We start from the raw sequence: 23,945 nt of genomic DNA on the forward strand, positions 1-23,945 counted from the left end.
TGTAAATAAGACACACTTTAATGAAAAAAGGTGCATGCAAAGCCGCTATTTGCTGCTTACGCAGAGCTCATATGTTATGTGTATTGCGACTTTTAGCACATGAAGGAGAGGTGTATGTGAAGACATATGTAGATGCCCCAACGATACCGGTTTGGGGACTGACTGTTCATAGGCAACCACTGTCTGTGTCTTGCTACACTGCTGGTCACCAAAAAAGAAGTATAGTAGGCAGCCAAACAAGCCCTCCCTTCCAAGCAGCCCTGTATCCTATGCACAGTAGATGAATGATATTTTATTACTTCACAATCAAGTCTCAAGTAATATTTGGTTAATTGTTAGGGTTCATTTTTGTCAAGATTGGTTTTGTCCACAAAATTGCAGCTTCTTCTGTTATAGATGTTGAGTATACAATATAGTGTGGCAATACATGGTACTGGATGTCACCACTGAACTTACACAGGCTGACATTAATGCTCGAAAGTTCTGATGGGCCAGGGACAATCAAGATTTTTTGAGTGTGCATTTATACTGTACCAACTAATGGACAATGTTGTCCGTAGCAGTTTGGATAACCTGGGTGGCAGTGTTCTGGGGGAAAGGAGCTTGGCCTCATGGGTTGGGATGGAGTGTTGCCTCACTGCCTGAACACCAGTTTTTTGTACTGTAGGGGGTACAGGAGATGCAAATAAGCTGCAGATAGTATGTATTAATTCTGGTATATTAATTAACACCAGAACATTGACATTTTTCACAACATTTCATACCCAATAAATTGAAAATGACTACATACACCCTTCAGTTGTAATCAGATCTTGTATGAACTGTGACTGGCATAGATAGACACATTTGGCCATATTCTGGTTGATGCGGTCTGTTTCGAATTCTTTCGGAGGGCCATTTTTAGCTACCTGCGCATGGGCAAGCAACGCAATGCGCATGTGCAACGCAGTGTCTTCGCACTCGTTCTCACCAATACCGTCTACAAATGTGCACCGAACTCCCTCGGGAAATATGGGCATCATAGGGACGTACACAAGGGCACGGTTTCAAAGTGGGCAAAACTGGTCGTAAATCTGGGCGTACACGTGGGAGTGCACGAACAGTGGTAGGCGTGCATTCGGACCAGACACCCAGTGCAAGCGAACCAACACGGCAGAAATCTGCGGTGTCAATAAGCAAGTTTCAGTTCTTGGAAGGCAATGGTTCATGCGCTAGGCATTCGGATCGCCCGCACCTTAAACACTCACAGCTGATCACAATACAATCCACTCCTCTAGTCATTAGTGATTAGGAAGCATTGCTTGCTAAATGGTCCATTGCAAAATACTAGAACACAGGTAAAGGGGCAACAATGAAGTTTTTAAACTTAACATGATGTAAGGGTTCATCTAAAGTGCAAGTAATGTGTTTAAGTATCAATTAGGAAGTAATTGATTCCATTTTAACAAAATATACTGTATATGTTATGAGGTACCCTAATTGGATAAGTGTGTCATGTTGCTGAAGCATAACTTCCGAATAGATTACTGAGGTTTGCGCAAATACACCAACTCGGTGCGTACGGTCAGCTTCCCGTCCGTTCGGACGCAGTAAGACCGCAGTAATTTCCGAAAGAACGCGCATCCCAAAGAATCAACCAGAATAAGGCCCATTGTGCCAGGTAAATAATACCCACAGGAGTAGCTCCCCTTACACACATGATGTCCAAAGGACTAGTGCCAATTATGCATACAATGCCCACAGGAATAGCATAGCATCCCCCCCCAAGGTGTCAGCCATGTCCTTCTTCCCCCCCATGTGTCAGCCTTGCCCCCCCCCCCTTGTTTCATCCATGACTCACTTACCAGAGCCCACTGCTACTTGCCCAACTCTCCCCATTACAGGGAGTGCTGCACTGTCTTCCGCAGCTGGTGGATACTCAGACAGTCATAGCACCGCCTGCCCAGCAGATTCCCAGGTCTAGGACACAGAGTGGGAGCGCATCAGCTCAGCCCTCCCTCTCTGTGTCCTAGACTCTACACTCTGCTCAGCAAGCAGCACTGTGATTTACCTGAACCCCCAGCTGGGAAGTGCAGTGCAGCATGGAGCAGACACAATGTCACTGTCACACCTGCTGCAGACTAGGTGTGTGCCAACATTGTGCCCACAATGCAGATGCGCTGTGGGCAAGGCACCGTTGGCACATACAGTACCTAGTTATAGATTGAATAGATAAATGGATAGCGCACTCTATGTGTGGTATGTATAGCGAAATGGGTAGGGGTGGGGAGGTAAGGTAAAGAGGGGGGGTGGGGGTGTGTGTGGAAAATGGGAGACGGGAGAAGGGGATGGGGAATGAATGATGGGGGGGGGGGTGTCGGGGGGGTGTGATGATATCTAAATGACAGTCAGGAGGATATGTGGTAAATAAGAAATATTTATTGATATAAACAATATTAATGTTAATAGGCGGGTGTTCCGCTATGGCTGGTGTCGACACAGTCAAAGGGGCAATGTCGATAAATGTCGATGTACACTTTACTGTCCCTATAGGAGCCCTTAAGGGGAGGTGTGGAGTCTCTGTGGAAATTGACAACGTGCTGGTGGTGAGGAGTCCCTTTGGGAATCAGGGTGCCAACAGGTACCTTTCTACCATAAATCCAACCTGTTGGCACCCTGATTCCCAAAGGGACTCCTCACCACCAGCACGCTGTCAATTTCCACAGAGACTCCACACCTCACTGTATCTCAATAGGAGACATATGTCCCATTAGGACATATGGTAAAAGGGAACCTGTTGGCATCCCAATCCCCTTAAGGGCTCCTATAGGGACAGTAAAGTGTACATCGACATTTATCGACATTGCCCCTTTGACTGTGTCGACACCAGCCATAGCGGAACACCTGCCTATTAACATTAATATTGTTTATATCAATAAATATTTCTTATTTACCACATATCCTCCTGACTGTCATTTAGATATCATCCCCCCCCCGACACACCCCCCATCATTCATTCCCCATCCCCTTCTCCCGTCTCCCATTTTCCACACACCCCCCCCCCGCCCCCCCTCTTTACCTTACCTCCCCACCCCTACCCATTTCGCTATACATACCACACATAGAGTGCGCTATCCATTTATCTATTCAATCTATAACTAAGGGGTTCTGGACAACCCCTAGGATCAAGCAGCACCACGCACACCTAGCAGGTAGAGCGCAATATACCCCCACCTTTCAACATACCTAGTTATAGCCCTGGTAACATATATATATATATATATATATATATATATATATGATTTAACCCCTTCCCGACATTTGACGTACATTTACGTCATGGCCGGGAGGTACTTCCCGACACATGGCATAAATGTACGTCATGAGTTTAAACTGTCACTGCGTCTCGAGACGCAGTGACAGTGGGACGATGTCTGCTGTCCCTGACAGCAGACATGTCCCTGCATGCCCAGGGGGGGCTGCGATGCCGCCCCCCCGTCGGCGATCGCTGTGATTGGCTGTTCAGTGTGAACAGCCATTCACAGCGTTTTCCTGTGTTACCAGCGAATCAGACGCTCGGTAACACAGGTGTCAATCACCGCCGGGCGTCAGGGGGCATGAGGGGGTCATCAGTGACGATGACACCTCACCCCACCCTCACCCCACCTGCCCCCAAGGCTGTGATTGGTCCGTGGGACCCACGGACCAATCACAGCCAAGGCGCGACATTTAAACTGACGGTGACTGCGCTGCAGACGCCATTCCGGTCTGGAATAGCGTGCAGAACGGTCACCGTGCCTGCCTGCCGTGAATACTGACCTGATCCTTGCTAATACTTACCTGATCCTTGCAAATACCTTACCTGATCACCTACTCACTGCTTGTAGCGTGCTGGATGCTTCCTGGATCTGACTTCTTGTGACTTCCTGCTGCTGCTGCAGTGTGATAGAGAGATAGAGAGATAGAGAGAGAGATAGAGAGAGATAGAGAGAGATAGAGAGAGATAGAGAGAGATAGTGACAGAGAGAGCTATATTTTGTGTCTGCTACCCCCCCTTTTTGGGGGTGCAGGGGTTTTCTATATATAAATAACTGTCAGTGCTGCTGCTGCAGTGTCATACAGTGATAGATAGTGATAGATAGTGAGAGGTAGAGAGATAGAGAGATTTGTGTCTGCTACCCCCCCTTTTTGGGGGTGCAGGGGTTTTATTTTGCTGCTGCTGCAGTGTCATAGAGTGATAGATAGTGATAGATAGTGATAGATAGTGATAGATAGTGAGAGATAGAGAGATAGAGAGAGATAGTGACAGAGAGTGATAGAGAGTGTATATTTTGCGTCTGCTACCCCCCCTTTTTGGGGGTGCAGTTTTTTTTTATACATATAACTGTCAGTGCTGCTGCTGCAGTGTCCTAGAGTGATAGATAGTGAGAGATAGAGAGATAGAGAGAGATAGTGACAGAGAGTGATAGAGAGTGTATATTTTGTGTCTGCTACCCCCCCTTTTGTGCTGATCAGTATATCTGTGCTGATCAGCAACTTTTTGGGGGCGCAGAGGTTTTTTTTTTATATATATACCTGTCAGTTGCTGCCAGTTGCACTGTCAGTTGCACCAAAGGTTGTGCACCTGCTGTCCCTCACTGGTAATCAGTGTCGCATCACTGATCACCTTTTTTTTTTTTTGTGAGTGCTGTGGGGTCTTTTTTTAATTTTTTTTTACACACACTGATTTTGTGGGTGTCCTGTGGCCACTGTGCGCCGATCAGTGACGTACATCACTGATCAGCTTTTTCGGCACAGGGTTGATCTATTTTTTTTTTTTTTTTGATCAGATTCCTGTTGCCTTTGAGCGCTGTTCAGTGACAGACGTTACTGACCAACATCTGTGCTCAATTTTTGGCGCAGGACCTTTTTTTTTTTTTTTAACCCCTTCAATTTTTTATTTTTAACCCCTTCATTTTTTTTTTTTTTTTATTGGTATAAAGTATTTTTTTTTTCTGCACTACATACACACTACACACTACATACCCCCCGGGTTGAAATAAAGTTTGTACCCCCCCCTACACTATACACGTGTTGAAACATTTCACTACCAGTAACACAAAAATAAAAATGGCATCCCAAATGTCCTCCCAAATGTCCTCCCAAATGTCCTCCCAAATGTCCTCCCAGTCATCCAGGAGAATGTATTCAGTGGAGGAGGCATATGCCATGCTAGCCTCTGACTCTGACACAGCCAGTGATGCAAGCGGGGAATTTGAAGGATTTGCCTTAAGCTCCTCTTCCTCCTCTGGTGATGAGGGACCCCCTCAAAGACGCCCCCGTAGATCAGCTGAGATTCCCCCCCCAATAATTGATCTAGTATGGACCCCACCACCAGACAATTTTGAGCCCCAGGTTCCTGAGTTTTTGGCCATGCCAGGAATCCAATTTGATTCCACAGGTCTCAGAGAAATTGACTTTTTCAAATTATTTTTCTCTGATGATTTTATAAATTTAATGGTGGACCAAACTAATTTATATGCCCAGCAGTTTATTGCTCAAAACCCCACGTCATCATTTGCTAGGTGGACCCCTGTAGATGCAGTAGAGATGATGGCGTTTTGGGGTCTGGTGTTTCATATGGGCATAGTAAAAAAGCCAGAAATTAGGCAATATTGGAGTACAGATGTTCTGTACAGTACTCCATTTTACCGTATGGCCATGCCCCGGACTCGATTTGAGACAATTCTTAAATTTATACATTACACCGATAATGCACAGTGCCCACCCAGAGATGATCCCACCTTTGACCGGCTATTCAAAGTCAGGCCGGTCATTGATCATTTCAGTGCCAAATTTGAAGAGGTGTACATCCCTGAAAAATGTATTTGTATCGACGAGTCCCTTATACATTTTAAAGGAAGGGTTAAATTCCGCCAGTACCTTCCCAGTAAGAGGGCAAGGTATGGCATAAAAATGTATAAACTGTGTGAAAGCACCTCAGGGTACACCCACAGGTTTAGGGTTTATGAAGGGAAGGATTCAAGAATTCAACCGCCAGAATGCCCCCCCTCCCTCGTAGGTGTTAGTGGGAAAATTGTCTGGGATTTAGTGCACCCCTTCCTGGATAAAGGTTATCACCTCTATGTGGATAACTTTTACACTAGCATCCCCCTGTTTAAGGCCCTTGGTTCAAGAGGTACAGCAGCTTACGGTACTGTGCGCAAGAACCAAAGAGGCCTCCCAAAAACGCACATTGCCCAAGTAATGAGAAGGGGTGAAAGCAGGGGAATATGCAACGAAAATATGTTGTTGGTCAAATATAAGGACAAGAGGGATGTCCTTATACTGACAACAATTCACGGAGACAGTACCACCTCCGTCCCTGTACGAGGTACCAGTACCCACACCTCAAAACCTAATTGTATCCTGGATTACAATAGGTACATGGGCGGAGTGGATCTTTCAGATCAGGTACTGAAGCCGTACAGTGCCCTGCGGAAAACAAAAATCTGGTACAAGAAGGTGGCCGTGTATATCATCCAGATGGCACTGTATAACGCTTACGTGCTATTCCGTTCTACCGGCCAGAGGGGGACATTTATGCACTTTCAAGAGGAAGTCATAAAGGGCCTAATATTTGGGAACCAGCAGGCAGAGGGCCCCAGTACTTCTAGTACTGGCCCCCGTATTGTACCAGGGCAGCATTTTCCTGATGAAATCCCCTCCACTGGAAAAAAGGGCAGGACACAAAAAAGGTGCAAAGTTTGCTATAAAAAGGGAATAAGAAAGCAAACTATTTTCCAGTGTGACACTTGCCCCGACAAACCCGGCCTATGTATAAAGGAGTGTTTTAAATTATACCACACATCTATGGAATATTAGGTTCATAATTTCACCGTGCTTCGGGGGTCTTGCTAATGCCACATAGCACCCACCATTCATTCCACCAGAATCTGAGCCGCAAAATCCAAAAATCACTCCTTCCCTTCTGAGTCCTGCCATGCACCCAACTGGTATTTTTTGGTCACATGTGAGGCATTGCCGTACTTGGGAGAAATTGGGGCACAGATTTTGGGGTGCTTTTTCTCCTTCATTCCTTGTGAAATTGAAAAATTTTGAGCCAGAACTGCATTTTTGTGTAAAAAAATGTAATTTTTCATGTTCACTGCCCACTTGTATCAAAATTGGTGAAACCCCTGGGGGTTTGAAATGTACACTATACCCCTAGATGAATTCCCTGAGGGGTGTAGTTTGCAAAATGGGGTCACTTGTGGGGGGGTTCCACTGTATTGGTGCTTTGGGGGTCTTGCTAATGCGACATAGCACCCACCATCATTCCACCAGAATTTGTGCTGCAAAATCCAAATATCACTCCTTCCCTTCTGAGTCCTGCCACTTTTTGGTCACACATGAGGCATTGGCGTACTCGGGAGAAATTGGGGCACAGATTTTGGGGTGCTTTGTCTCCTTCATTCCTTCTGAAAATGAAAAATTTTGAGCCAGAACTGCATTTTTGTGTAAAAAAATGTAATTTTTCATTTTCACTGCCCACTTGTATCAAAATTGGTGAAACCCCTGGGGGTTTGAAATGTACACTATACCCCTAGATGAATTCCCTGAGGGGTGTACTTCGCAAAATGGGGTGACTTGTGGGGGGGTTCCACTGTATTGGTGCAACATAGCACCCACCATTCATTCCACCAGAATCTGAGCTGCAAAATCCAAAAAATCACTCCTTCCCTTCTGAGTCCTGCCATGCACCCAACTGGTATTTTTTGGTCACATGTGAGGCATTGCCGTACTCGGGAGAAATTGGGGCACAGATTTTGGGGTGCTTTTTCTCCTTCATACCTTCTGAAAATGAAAAATTTTGAGCCAGAACTGCATTTTTGTGTAAAAAAATGTAATTTTTCATGTTCACTGCCCACTTGTATCAAAATTGGTGAAACCCCTGGGGGTTTGAAATGTACACTATACCCCTAGATGAATTCCCTGAGGGGTGTAGTTTGCAAAATGGGGTGACTTGTGGGGGGGTTCCACTGTATTGGTGCTTGGGGGGTCTTGCTAATGCGACATAGCACCCACCAAAATTCCACCAGAATCTGAGCTGCAAAATCCAAAAATCACTCCTTCCCTTCTGAGTCCTGCCATGCACCCAACTGGTATTTTTTGGTCACATGTGAGGCATTGCCGTACTCGGGAGAAATTGGGGCACAGATTTTGGGGTGCTTTTTCTCCTTCATACCTTCTGAAAATGAAAAATTTTGAGCCAGAACTGCATTTTTGTGTAAAAAAATGTAATTTTTCATGTTCACTGCCCACTTGTATCAAAATTGGTGAAACCCCTGGGGGTTTGAAATGTACACTATACCCCTAGATGAATTCCCTGAGGGGTGTAGTTTGCAAAATGGGGTGACTTGTGGGGGGGTTCCACTGTATTGGTGCTTGGGGGGTCTTGCTAATGCGACATAGCACCCACCAAAATTCCACCAGAATCTGAGCTGCAAAATCCAAAAATCACTCCTTCCCTTCTGAGTCCTGCCATGCACCCAACTGGTATTTTTTGGTCACATGTGAGGCATTGCCGTACTCGGGAGAAATTGGGGCACAGATTTTGGGGTGCTTTTTCTCCTTCATACCTTCTGAAAATGAAAAATTTTGAGCCAGAACTGCATTTTTGTGTAAAAAAATGTAATTTTTCATGTTCACTGCCCACTTGTATCAAAATTGGTGAAACCCCTGGGGGTTTGAAATGTACACTATACCCCTAGATGAATTCCCTGAGGGGTGTAGTTTGCAAAATGGGGTGACTTGTGGGGGGGTTCCACTGTATTGGTGCTTGGGGGGTCTTGCTAATGCGACATAGCACCCACCAAAATTCCACCAGAATCTGAGCTGCAAAATCCAAAAATCACTCCTTCCCTTCTGAGTCCTGCCATGCACCCAACTGGTATTTTTTGGTCACATGTGAGGCATTGCCGTACTCGGGAGAAATTGGGGCACAGATTTTGGGGTGCTTTTTCTCCTTCATACCTTCTGAAAATGAAAAATTTTGAGCCAGAACTGCATTTTTGTGTAAAAAAATGTAATTTTTCATGTTCACTGCCCACTTGTATCAAAATTGGTGAAACCCCTGGGGGTTTGAAATGTACACTATACCCCTAGATGAATTCCCTGAGGGGTGTAGTTTGCAAAATGGGGTGACTTGTGGGGGGGTTCCACTGTATTGGTGCTTGGGGGGTCTTGCTAATGCGACATAGCACCCACCAAAATTCCACCAGAATCTGAGCTGCAAAATCCAAAAATCACTCCTTCCCTTCTGAGTCCTGCCATGCACCCAACTGGTATTTTTTGGTCACATGTGAGGCATTGCCGTACTCGGGAGAAATTGGGGCACAGATTTTGGGGTGCTTTTTCTCCTTCATACCTTCTGAAAATGAAAAATTTTGAGCCAGAACTGCATTTTTGTGTAAAAAAATGTAATTTTTCATGTTCACTGCCCACTTGTATCAAAATTGGTGAAACCCCTGGGGGTTTGAAATGTACACTATACCCCTAGATGAATTCCCTGAGGGGTGTACTTTGCAAAATGGGGTGACTTGTGGGGGGGTTCCACTGTATTGGTGCAACATAGCACCCACCATTCATTCCACCAAAATCTGTGCTGCAAAATCCAAAAATCACTCCTTCCCTTCTGAGTCCTGCCATGCACCCAACTGGTATTTTTTGGTCACATGTGAGGCATTGCCGTACTCGGGAGAAATTGGGGCACAGATTTTGGGGTGCTTTTTCTCCTTCATACCTTCTGAAAATGAAAAATTTTGAGCCAGAACTGCATTTTTGTGTAAAAAAATGTAATTTTTCATTTTCACTGCCCACTTGTATCAAAATTGGTGAAACCCCTGGGGGTTTGAAATGTACACTATACCCCTAGATGAATTCCCTGAGGGGTGTAGTTTGCAAAATGGGGTGACTTGTGGGGGGGTTCCACTGTATTGGTGCTTGGGGGGTCTTGCTAATGCGACATAGCACCCACCAAAATTCCACCAGAATCTGAGCTGCAAAATCCAAAAATCACTCCTTCCCTTCTGAGTCCTGCCATGCACCCAACTGGTATTTTTTGGTCACATGTGAGGCATTGCCGTACTCGGGAGAAATTGGGGCACAGATTTTGGGGTGCTTTGTCTCCTTTATTCCTTCTGAAAATGAAAAATTTTGAGCCAGAACTGCATTTTTGTGTAAAAAATTTAATTTTTCATTTTCACTGCCCAGTTGTACCACAATTGGTGAAACCCCTGGGGGTTTGAAATGTACACTATACCCCTAGATGAATTCCCTGAGGGGTGTAGTTTGCAAAATGGGGTCACTTGTGGGGGGGTTCCTAAATTTTAGCATCTTATGGTGCCTAGAAACCTACATGGTGCCTAAAAAATAATCTCATAAAAAGGAGTCTCCAAAATCAAGTAGGTGCTCCTTCTATTATGAAGCCTGTGGTTTGGTCAACGTGCACACTAGGGCCACATATAGGATATTTATGAAAACAAAAGAATTGGGGGAATCAATTTTTAGTCACATTTCTCTAGTAAAATGTACTGTGTTCCTTAGAAAAATGTATTAAAATTGCAAATCTGCAAAAAAAATGAAATTTTGAAATTTCACCTACACTTTGTTTTAATTCCTGTGAAACACCTAAAGGGTTAACAAACTTCCAAAATGCTGTTTTGAATACTGTGAGGGGTGCAGTTTTTGAAATGGCATCATTTATGGGGGTGTCTCACATACAAGTCCCTCAAAGTCACATCAGAACTGAACTGGTCCCTAAAAAAATCAGTGTTTGAAATTTTCTTGAAAATTTGAGAATTTGCTATTCATATTGTAAGCCTCCTAGTGTCCAAAAAAATTAAAAGGAAGTTGAAATAATGATGGAAATATAAAGTAGACATATGGTCTATGTTAGTTATTAACTATTTTGAGTGGTATGATTATTTGTCTCACAAGCAGAAAATTTAACATTTTGCAAATCGCTAAATTTTCCATTTTTTCACGACATTTTGGTATTTTTCACAAAAAAACACAGACTGTATCGACCCAAATTTACCACTAATTTGAAGTACAATGTGTCACGAAAAAACAATCTCAAAATCACTGGGATAAGTAAAAGCAAAAAAAAGTTATCCCCACTTAAGTGAGACATGTCAGATTTGAAAAAAATGGCTCTGTCAGGAACGCAAAAACTAGCTCTGTCAGGAAGGGGTTAAAACATTGGTCATATGTTCATTAAACTTTGCACGCATATCCAATCTATATATGTTGTCCAAAGTAGGTATCTGTATTCAATGATGTCTCTTACATCATATGCAGAACATTAAAAATAGGACGGCAAGAGGTAACCTTTTATAATAATTAGAAATGCCCTAACTGAGTGCTAAGCAGCATGCTCCTGCTGCAGTAATATGTAGTATGTTGAATGCAATTATTGTTTATTCTAGTAAATACCCTTAGCAATTGTTTAATTGATGTATTTACTAAATTAAACGTGTTACATATTAATTATTAATGCACCCAGAACACGCTGTTTAGCACTCAGTTTGGGCATTTCTATTTATTATTAAAGGGTACCTCTTGCTGTGCTATTCTCTGTCCTACTGTAAGATGACAACTTGCCACAGAAGACTGAAGGATCGTGGTAATTGTTTAGTCAATCTTTGCCTACTATTCAATTCAGTAATATGCAGCCTGTGATTCACTATATTAATCAATGTTAAATAGCGTTTTTACTTACAGTACTGTAGTGATTTTCTTTCTGAGTGGCGCACAGTAACAAGGATTATGTGAACACTTTTACCTGTACCAGCTTTTCAGTTTACCCATCTGGGAGAGTGCCCTGAGGGAAGATGTTAGTGGTCACTGTGGGAAGGAGGGCACTTCATGTTTTTTGCCCTTTCCCAAGGCACAGTGGGGTGGGGTCAAGAGGCGATTCTCCAATGACACTAGTCATCAATGTTTCAGCAACCTGGATGAAAACTGTTCTGGTCACTTTCATAAACTGCTTCAGAATATGACACTTAAAATGTTCTGTCACGTCACATTTTTTAGACACAAGCAAAAATATCTTACTTCACTTCAAGATGCTTAAATATTTACAACGCCATCTGGAACCAAACCACATCCCATTCTGTGCTGAATTTATTTCTAAATATGAACACTACCGTTTTGCATGTGGATGGATAGTGATTGCAAACAATACCTATTATAAGCTGCAGTGGCAGATGTCTAGCTTGAGTGTGATGTGTGTTTTCTTAAATATTTTACATTTGCCAAATAGTTTTTGCTAAAGGACAGTGTACAATGGAGACACAATGTCTGTCAATTGCGCAGAAACTAACGCAAGCTTATTATGTTTATTTTGGCTGCTGTGTGGGTGATTTTAAAATCAAAGTTGGGCACCACATATAGTATGTGCTGTATAATATGCAAATATGATGAAATGGATGAAGAGGAACAAGCATAGTTTGGCTTTTGTTGTTCCAGTGGTATGCTGGGATCCAGCATGTCACTTAGAAGATTGTTATTTCTGTTCAAAAATAAAACTGAAGGAATTTTAGAAATAAAACCAGAGCCACCTGCGTTGCTACTGGTCCCTACACATCTTGCAATGTCAGTTACAGTCCCTACAATGGCACAAAACACAATTAATGGAGAGAAGTGAGCTAAATCGGATAGGGATATGAAACTGTTAAATCAACAGGTATCAGGATTCAGGTTGCCCAAAGGAAATGTGCTTGCAAAAGACACAAGGATTTCTGTGCTTAGAAAACAATGTGAAAACCTTATTACCTTATTGTGTAAGGTTTCCTTTGTGTCTGCTAATATTTAAATGGAGTGATGAATTAACGAATGTTTCATTTTAGCCCTACAGAATGAAGATTATTCCTAGAGTCTTTATAATTAAGTTTAAAAGCTGTGTTATTACAAAATGGGAACAACAAACCCCCGATACCACTTAGTAGCTAGGAAACAACCTTATGATGCCATGTTAATTATATTTTTATTTTTTTGTATAATCTGTTTTTATTGAAAATTTAAGAAATGCAATGCATAGTAGAAAAACATACGATCATATTGTATAATAGACACAAAAGCAATGCATGGCATAACAAGTAGCAGTATACATGATCATCAAATTCCAGCAAAATAGTCCAACATTTTGATATAATAACAACTGTTTTAATAATTAAATAAAACCAGATATATTTGAAGTAGGTAAGGTGTTAGAGTAAGGAGAGAAAGAGTGGATGGGAGTGGGATGAAGGAAGGAAGGAAAGAGAAAGAGAAAAAGATAAAGATTGACCTAGATGGATTACCTGTTGTAGTAGAGAGCGTATTGCTTTGGGACATCTCCAACATTTGTATGATGCCATAGGATACATACTGTGTAGAAGAAAAAGGTTTCTATACTATCTTATTCAAATTTTATATTGCGTTTTTCCCTTGTATACATACTGTATAGAACTTTTTTGAGCCTTGAGAAATATAATTTCCCATTCTTTCTTTGAGAGTCAAATTCCCAAATCTTTCTCACGCTAACATGAAAGCTGGCAGCAATATATAGAAGATGGAGACCCATGGGTGAAATGTATTAGGGTGAGAGAATCAGAAAGTGAGAGATTTGGTAAGAAATCACCAGGTTTATTTAAAGCACCCAAAAAAAAAAAAAACCTGTTTGATTTTGCAGTGTAAATGATTGCCTCTTTAAAAAAACTGGAGATTTCTTACCTAATCTCTTTCTTTCTGATTCTCTCATCCTATTACTTTTCACCCCATTTGAATAATCACATGCAGAGATACTACTGTAATAGGGTGAGATTTATTTTATGTGAAAATTGCCCATACAATAGGGTGCAATTTTGTAGAAAATGCCAGAAATATCTGGTGATTTGTTAGTAACAGGAATGTGCAATACGGTATTTTAGTAAAGTGAGTGCGATTTACAAAATGCCAAGTGTACTTTCCAGTTCAGCTTTCTAGTGTTAAACTGCATCATCCCCATTATGTGGACTTACCCATTGCCCTAATTGAGGTTTTTTAGTACAAATGCCCTTCTATACAAATACATTTATATCTGCAGCCCTGATTTATGTGTATCATTTCTTTACAAACATAATAATTTTACCTATTAGTTTAAAGGTATAGTAAGTTTAATTTATATAGCACACTTTCTCCAACCGGACTCAAGGTGCTTTACAGACATTAATAAACAATGCACATAATACAGAGGATATAGATAGTACAGTCACAAACAAAAAAATAACCTTGAGCACACAGTACGCATAATGCAGGATTGGTGCAGCATTTGGATAATAACTTCCATGGGTTGTGTACTCCACCCTGACAAGGTACCAGGTGCAGCAGCCATTTCAGGCGCTCTACGTAGGATTACCCTGGGTGGAATAGATTACCCCTAAAAGAATTTACCAAAAATAGGTGATTTCAGTGTATACTCGGGTCCATGTTTTTATCCCAACAACAAGTGCACCAGATGAGGCAGCCATGGCCGGCTCACTACGAAGGTTACACTGTAGGAAGTGAGCCATACAAGGACCCAAATGCATATATTGGAAAGCAAATACTTGTGTGATAGTATGATAATCCCTGCACAAAAACATCCACGTGACCCACATCCTGCCGACAGAGAAACCAACAGAGACAACCATCTGGGTGAACAGCATAGGTCAGCACTGGCAGGGTGTGCAATCTGCAGAGGTACACAATACAGGAAAAGCACATGGTGGGGTAGATGTGTGCTGCAGGGGTGGGGGGGGGGAGGAGAGAAAAGACATGAACAGGGAAATATAAGAAATCATTTTCGTAGGGTCATCAATGTCTTGGTCTCATGAGATCAGTACAGGTGTTATGAGAAAGTGGGGAGCACATAAAAGTATGGGGGAAGAGTTGCTGCATAGGCTGGGTCTGGTGCTTCCCCTTTACAGCTCCATGCTCACCATGGCCCTTATTCTGGTTGGTGCGTATATTTCCGAATTATTTCGGAGCGGTCCGCACGCCACGTTGTGCGGACATCGTACGAAGAAACGCCCACCGGTCCTCCGCATTAGGACGGACTCACACTTTAAGAAGAGGGCGTGTTTACGGACGACATCCAAACCTTTGCGTGTGCGGTGGACACACACATATCCTGCACGGTCTTACAGCGTATGCACGGTCTTAACGCGTCAGAACGGACGGGAACCTGCCCGTACGCACCGATGCGGTGTATTTTCGCAAAACTCACCACTATTATCTGAACTCCGAAATCTGTCACATGACCCACTTATGCAATTAGGCAACCTCATTAAAAAGTGTTTGTTTGGAATTGGAATCAATTACATCCTAATACATATTTGTGTGTTTTGTAATGGTCCATTTAAGCTGCAATGGTTCCAATTAAAGCAATGACAAAAGTGTAATTAATGAGTAATGAGTAAAGGAGTGGATTGTATTGTGTTCAGCTGACATTGGTTGAGGTGCGCCCGTACTGATTGGGCGTTCCGAATGCCTAGCGCATGACCGAGTGGTGTCCGCAAAGCAATACTTGCTTATGAAGACCGCATGTTTCCTGCCTTTTTGTTCGCGTGCATTCGGTGTGCTGTCCGAATGTACGCGTACCATAATTAGTGCACTCCCTTGTGTACGCCCATGTTTACGCCCAGTTTAGCCCACTTTGAAACTACGCCCCTGTGTACTTCCGAATGACGCCCATAATACGCCCATATTTCACGAGTGAATGCGGTGCACATTTCTGTACAGTATTGGTGAGAACAAGTACGGAGACCGTGCGTGGCACATGCGCATAGCGTTGCCCACGCATGCGCAGACGGCTAAAAAACGCCATCCCAAAGAGTGCAGGAAAGTACGCACAGACCAGAATAAGGCCCCATGAGAGGTAGACCTGGGGGCAATCCTGGTGTTCTCAGCCAGGGGTGGTGGGCCTGGTCCAGGCGTTCTTATGGCAAAGGTGAGTTGAGGCCACATGATGTTCCTGAGTTTTTCTTATTATAATGCAGTCCTTCAGAAGTAATGTTGGTTTGTTGTTTGCCTTCTGGTTTCCTTGGGTAGAGGGCCGGTATAACGCTGCTATTAATTTAAAACTGACCCTTTATAACTAGACCCTTCAAACACTAGACCCCTAACGTCCTAAAGGAATGATGTCCAATACTATAATGAATATATCAGCCTAAAGAAACATATGTCCATCCTGATTTCACTGTCCCTTCCAATACACCTCCCCCACCAGCAATAGGTGCTAATCAGACCTAACAAATGACATAGCACAGATAAAAAAAACACAATAACAGCTTTGTAAAGATTTAAAGTCATATTCTGCAGTTGATTTCTGAAATATGATTACCTAGATGTTTAAATAAATTCAGCATAAGAGGTGGAATGCTCTGCAGCCCAGATCAGTGTATTGAATGCTGGATAGTTACCTAGATGTTTAAATAAATTCAGCATAAGAGGTGGAATGCTCTGCGGCCCAGATCAGTGTATTGAATGCTGGATAGTTACCTAGATGTTTAAATAAATTCAGCATAAGAGGTGAAATGCTCTGGGGCCCAGATCAGTATATTGAATGCTGGATAGTTACCTAGATGTTTAAATAAATTCAGCATAAGAGGTGGAATGCTCTGCAGCCCACCTACAGTATTGAATGCTGGATAGTTACCTGTTGATGCAATGGAGATGGAGAGAGGAGTCCATTCACAATCCATATCCAATGAAGTTATAACTAATAGAACGCCGGTATAACGCTGCTATTAATTTAAAACTGACCCTTTATAACTAGACCCTTCAGACACTAGACCCCTAACATCCTAAAGGACTGACGTCCAATACTATCATATAACCAATATAACCATATATAAGCAATACAGTACTCAATCTGCCTGTTTCGAAGCAACTTTAAATTATTGCCTAATTAGCAATAATTAAACTGGTGCATACTGTACCATACTTTGTACCTTTTGCAAATCTTTATCCAAAGACATATTGAAAATAGACTTTTGTCATGTTACCAGTAGTTCAATACCCAACTAATATTTTCCTTGACTCAGGGATACTGTATTTAATGGGAACTTTTCCTGATTTCGATTATACATAAATACACTTGTGTAGGTAGCTGGCATTTGCAGCAGTGACCCCCAACAGCTAAATTTGTCTCTGCAATGAACATGCTGCGAACTGCTATTGAAAATGTTTTAATATACAACTTCAATTAACTTTGAATATGGCTGAAATATGTGAATTACATGCTGAGGAAATTAAAAGACTCTTTCAGTTATATTTCAATCCATTCCTTCTTTAATGTGAACTAAATATATTCAAGCAGCACCATCTTGCCAACGTAAAGTAGCCCTTGTGTTCAGCTAATCAAATATAAGATATTCGTATTCTTTTTCCACTGAGAAAGTTATAACAAAAAAAGCAGGCACTGCAGCTTTGTTTGTGACATATTGTGCGGTTGCGGCAGATGGAAATGTTTTTAGAAATATGTTATTGACATTCATAATAAAGAGGTTTTTAGTTTGTACAGAGTCTCATTACTATGAAAATCCCATGCAGTTTCCATACAATAACTTGCAACTCTTCTCACGGTTTCAAAATTTCAGACCTTTATATTATATTCCAGGTCTGGTGAGTTTGGATGCATTGAACTTTGTAGGCTGTTTCATATTACATCCATTTGGATTGTGTATTTATCATATAGACAGACACACACACACATATTGCAAAGTTCTACGCTCACGTCCCAAAAAAGACAACAACAGAGTGCACCACAATTGGAATCCAAAATGTGACTCCACAGAAGAAGGGTAGTGTGTGTGGCTCCCTTGGATTAATTTGGGTCTGTATATTGTTAATCTATGGGTTACCATGGGACATAGCTGAAATGTTGATAAGAATATACTACCTCTAGAGTAAGCATTTAAACTTTTTGGTTACTGTTTGGTGCCCTCTCTATATACAGATGTGTCCTCCTAAACCTAGCATCTATACGCTATGTGGCAGATGTGCAGATACATATCCCAGAATCGGCAAAGAACTGAAAGCTGGTTATTAGAGACACTAGGCTGTGACTTTGTATAGTACGGGTGAAACCAATTCTTGTGCTACTAAAGTCACAGATTAAGCACATTGGAACTTGGCATAATAAAAGTATGGCTATTTGCATTGGAGCCCTTCTTGTACAGATCAGACTCAGTTGCACAAAGATGTATTAATATCACACATCACAGTGGTCTGCATATACTAGTGTAACTGTTTTGTTGACTACAGTAGTTTTATTTTTGTATATTGGATGCAACTTTTGTGTGAAAAGTAGAAGTGTTGCCAAGATGCTTTGGGCCTGGCACACAGAGAGGGGTGACTTGAGAAGCAGCATATGTATATATATATATATATATATATGTACCAAGCCAATGTAATATTTAGTAACATACACTTATCACCCAGCACTCCTGTGTCCTTGGTATTGGGTGGAAATGTCTCATCATTACCTGGACAGAAAACTTATATTGAAATGCATATTCAGTTCAACTGCTGAAACTGCTCAAGTAGCCTAGGGTGTAATAAACTGACCAATGCATGTGCTATTTAGCATCAGAGATAGTGGGGTGGGTTAACACTGGACTAAAAGGGGTTTCTCATAAATTACATCCTGCAAACAACAAACCATGCTTCTATTACTGTAGATACCTGAGTCTAATGCTATGGCAATATTAACACAAACTGCAAATTTTATTTTGTCTTTGCATGTACCTGACAGACAGAAATCTACAGCTGTCAACATACAGTAATAGGGGATGCAGTTAAAATCCCGGCGGTCGGGATCCCGGCGTTCACAATCCCGACGCCGAAATCCCGACACTTTCTCCCTCCGTGGGTGTCCACGACACCCCTGGAGGGAGAATAAATTAGCGTGCCGAGCGTAGCGAGGCACCGGGCCCAGTGCGTGGTGAGCGCAGCGAGCCTGCAAGGGGGGGCGATCCACGTCCCCCCTTGTCGTGATTTTGAACGCCGGGATTTCATACTGAATCCAGTAATAGGCCATACTCAGATGAGAAATTGAACATGCCATAGGGCTGGTGCCAAGTATAGATGGTGTGAGCTTGGTGAGTCTAAAGACAAAACTGAAAGTACAGTAATGCTGCATCTGTAGTCATAGCAAGTGGGTGTCTCAGCACTTGCTTATATGTAAACCCGGGGCGAGCGCAGTGAGCCATGCAAAGGGATGCAGTGCACCGATATGGTGTCCATGTCGACCTTAGACACGTTGACAGGACAAATAAAAAGTGAAAAACCCATGTTGACCTTTTGACTGTTGACCTAGTCATTGTCAACCTAATGCTTGTGTCAACCTTCCATCCATATCGACCTTAGACATGTTGACCTATTTCAGGTGTTGACCTAAGCCATGTCGACCATCAGTGGTCGACCCAATGCATAGCAACCTTTGGTTGGTTGACCCAATGACCAGGGCCGGCTCTACCATTAGGCAGCTTTAGGCATCTGCCTAGGGCGCCGGGATCTGGGGGGCGCCACCAAGTCTGCAAATCAAAAAATCAAGGATGTCTATGAGGATCCTTTTTGTACTTAATGCAGGTGGCGTCTGTGGAACGTCTAAGACCTCACCTCCATACTTTCCCTTGAGACATACTTCCCTACATTCCTGCCCCCTCTTCCTTGTACTCTGTTGTGGATGGCAAAGGGGAGGGTGCAGGGGTCCTCCAGGGAAAGCAGGGGACTTGCCCACCTTCCCGGGGGGGGCTGGGAGGACTACATGATTTTTTTTTTGGTGGGGGGAGAGTAGGTTGAAGTTTTGCCTAGGGTGCTGAGAAGCCTTACACCGGCCCTGCCAATAACCCATACTCATCTGTTTTGATGCTACACTATTTTTATGGATGCACCAAGGGAAAGTTTCATTATTGGTTCATTCAAGAATCAAATCAGAATTCAGAACTAAGGCCCTTATTCTGGTCGGTGCAGATATATCCGCGTGCGTTCGGCCCGCCGATGTTTTGTGTCTGCGCATGTGCGAGCGGGGCGTACGGCCAAATCCTGCATGATATGTGAACAATCCGAACAGGGGGTGGAGAGGGGCGTGAAGGGCTATTTGGGCTCATTACCATATGCATACGCCCCGCGTTTCATGGGCGTTCCCATGCAAACGCTGGGCGTACATATGGTAATGCGGCCGTGACGCACGTGTAGGGGGTGGACATATAACATCGCCGGATGTCAGCTGCCCGCCCAGATCCCTGCTTTTGCACAGAAAAATGTCCGTGTGGTCTGAGGTTGCAGGAGCTAGTGGACCACTCGGTCCTGCATTCGATGGTCTGCGACCATCGAATGATGGGGGAGGTTCCCTTAGATGGAGGAGGCGTATTCCGTGAAAAATACACGTGCGTTCCGTTCGGCCAGCTTCTTACCGCGTACGGACGGAGTTGGCGATCCGTATGGAAGGCGGGGTTTCGCACGCACGGTCCTGGCTGCATAATCGGATCCGGCCGCACCGATCAGAATAAGGGCCTAAATATCAATTGCTAAAGGCATGCAGTATCTAACGGGATGTTCAGTACACAAGCTGTATATGTATGGTAGCATAGATCAACAAAATCACTCCAACCCTCCAGCACTGAAAATGGTGGTCTGTTGCAGCCTTTCAAACATTTGGAACAGCAGCAGTTATCAGGTAACATACAACTCTAATATAATACAGTATCTACCTCTTTTTCTCTATTTTTGACACCACTAATATCTTTTGATTAGATTTATAAGAAAGTGAGTTGATTTATATAGCTTTGCTCTAAGCAGTCATTAACCCCTTCAATGGTAATCCCGAGAATTTTCCGGGCTATGCCTTAATGCCCAGACTGGCAAGCCTGGAAAATTCTTGGGATTTCCAGTGTTTAGCGCCAGGCAGCGCTGCTGAGTTCATCGCTGAACTCAGCTTGTTTCAGTGCTGCTCGGCTCCCTCTCCTCCACCATGTCTCCGGCTCACCCCACCCCGGCTGTTGTATTACAGCCTGTGGCGCCAGCTTATGACAAGCCAGGTTGCCGCAGGCAGGGACGGGGTGCTGCCCGGACCCGAGGACACAGCAGTGTTTTTTTTTTTATATAGGGAGCGCTCACCATGAAAAAACTCGCCCAGTGGGGAGCGCTCCCTAAAAGAAAACACCACTGAAGGGGTTAAAATCCTAATGCTGTGTACATACAGTGAGATTATATAGTCAAAATGCATGCAGATTGTATGCAGATCACACAGGTTTTTTACCTTGCGACCAGAAAAGAGTGGGACACATTGGTTAAGATGCCTAAAGATGGGATGTGTATGCTGTAAAGGGTGCACAACCTGTAATGGAATGCTCGTGGGCGACACAATAGCCCATCCCTATACCAGGCGACGGTTGAAAATAAGACACCAATTGACCTGTATGACAGGCTTCGTGATTTATGTTTTGGTCTGCTCATACGGCATGTATTATGGGATGACGAAGACACCCTTCCGAGATCGAATGGCCAATCACAGAATCACGATCAGATTGGCCCTGGAATCAGGAGAAACTGATAAACCAGTCACCAGGCATTGCCTAGAAAAAGGTCACCAAGTGGCTACAATAAAAAGTATGTTGATTGATCACATACCTAAAGCACCCTGAGGAGGGAACAGAGTAATGGCCCTTTGAAGATGTAAGACAAAATGAATTTATAATCTGGACACTTTGGCACATCAATGAGAATAATCCTCTGAACATTTTTCTTTAAATATGGCTCAATTTTGTTGATCGGTGGAAGGGGTGTAACGAGATGCATATAGACCCTATATCCTCATACTAATATAAATCAATTAAGATGTTTTGATCAATGGATGATTATAAGTGTGTAGTGTATGAGATTACTTACTGGTAAAGTGCAGGAAGCCCTGATGTTCAGGAGGGTAGATGGCGCTCAAAAGTTTTTGAGTCTGGGCTAATGGTTATATATAAAAAAAATAACATTAACAAAATATTTTTTTTCCCATTAAACAGTTACATTATTATTATTATTATTATTATTATTATTATGTTTTTCAGATTTGTCAGCATTGGCTAAATCAGTGTTTCTGGAATTACCTGGACTTTTGGGACATATGTCACTACATTGCTGTATGTATTATTCTGGGGGCAGATTACCAGGTGTATCTGTGTATCGCAATATTCAAACATCTGCAGCAGGACATCCTACAACACACACAAGCCCAAGATCTACAAGTCTTCTTGAAAGTAAGTCTGTCCTGGAACATGTGATGTAGAAAACATGAAATGAGGTGTTCTTTTTCCATTGCTTTGTAGAAATGGAAGAGACTCTCCATTTATTTTATTGTATTTTTTTCCTTTCACTTCAAACCCTCCCTATAGTAATATAAAAGGCTGTATCCATAATTTCCTAGTGTCAAAGGTTTAACACTTTATTGCTTTCCGTCCCCAGCTTTTAGATGGTATACAGCTTTTGCAAAATTCCCAGGTTCCGGCTTTCTCTCCTGCAAGCTAAAAGTGATACTGTAATTTGCTGTACTTTAATAGTCAGTGGCTTGAGGCCTATTTGCAGTAATCAGTTTGAGCTTTTCCGTACCATTGATATAAGATAGACATGGGTACTATCTTGTAGTAAACAAATTACCCCTAAAGGGTAGGAATAGAGCAGTAAAAAAATATCAATAATAATCTGTGTCTGGTACATGGTCTGAAGAGAACATTAGAGTGTAGCTGATGGCCATCAGTGGGGTCTAAGTTCTCATAGATATTTCTCTTTGTTTTATTAAAAATGACCATTTTGTTTTAGAGCATCCTGCTCCCAATCTGCTTTATCTATGTGTATTATTTCTCAGAACCTGAATGCTAGAACCATGAACCAAGTAACAAATGCAGTAACCTACAGTACAGTTCTGCAGGCATATCATACTTGGTTAGGATTCATGTAAATGTGTATCTTTAACTGCTATATGTTAGTACTACATACATGTCATGTAAATAATTTCATATATATTGGCTGAAAATTGAAAACCAAGGACAGATCTTACGCAGTTGGCATAGTCAGTCAGCATTCCGCAGTTAGCGTAGTCAGTCAGCGTTGTGTCATTGTGTGGAAACCATTTACCATTTTTAACCTGCCTGATGTGAATGTGTACCGCGTTCTCCCTGAAGCGGACACGGGCAACCCTGCTGCACCAATTACTGAGACGCACTTGCATATGAGACGCTTGTGCGTCTCAGGCAGATAGAGCGCCTCTCCTCTGGCGCCTGCTTAATCGCCTCTCCGCCGGCGTCCGCCAGCACAGGGGATCTGGCTGTCACTGGCGCTGTGTGAGAGGCGCTCCTTAGGCTTGCCAGGGATGCCAGGGACAGAGCTGCAGCTCGCGGGGACAGTACAGTGACTACATTGCCTGACGGGGACACTACGCTGACTACGCAGGGCTGCCGCTGGGACACTACACTAACTACGCTAGGCTGCTGTTGGGCTACACTTACAGCATAGCTTTAGGTGGTGCCGTGAAACTGCACAAGTACCCAAATTGCATCCAGATGTTTTCTCATAGAAAACATCAAAATCGTAAATGCAATAGGATGCGATTTTTCAAATCGTACTCTAAACATGACCAAAAAGTAAAGAGACCAGATCCAGTCTGGCGAGTTTGATAGAACCATGCACAGATCAGTGATATTCCCCCGTATTTAAGAAACCAGCACCAGGCTCTTGGACCAGTCCTCTTCCAAATATACAGAGGAAAAATGACTGGGGGTCTCCCATACTTTGGAACCAGGAGAATCGCAAGTGATTTCTGACTTGTCTAAAACTTTGCACCCTATTAGATGTGTGAATTTCAGGGAAAAATCGCATATGTGCGATATGGTGCAATTTTTTTGCTGTCTAAAAATTTGCACCCTATTACA

General features: G+C 42.9%; 1 protein-coding gene across 2 annotated transcripts in view; it reads left to right on the forward strand.

Moving 5' to 3' along the window:
* The window catches only part of TBC1D32 (TBC1 domain family member 32), a 386,630-nt gene that overhangs the window by 345,370 nt on the left and 17,315 nt on the right, over positions 1-23,945 (forward strand). For both annotated transcript variants that reach the window (XM_083176796.1, XM_083176797.1), the window contains one exon: positions 22,089-22,277. In XM_083176796.1, coding sequence (XP_083032922.1) covers positions 22,089-22,277 — 189 coding nt within the window. The remainder of the gene's footprint in view (positions 1-22,088; positions 22,278-23,945) is intronic.

Source organism: Crinia signifera, chromosome 3, assembly GCF_055691185.1.
Source record: "Crinia signifera chromosome 3, ASM5569118v1, whole genome shotgun sequence".
Taxonomy (NCBI): domain Eukaryota; kingdom Metazoa; phylum Chordata; class Amphibia; order Anura; family Myobatrachidae; genus Crinia; species Crinia signifera.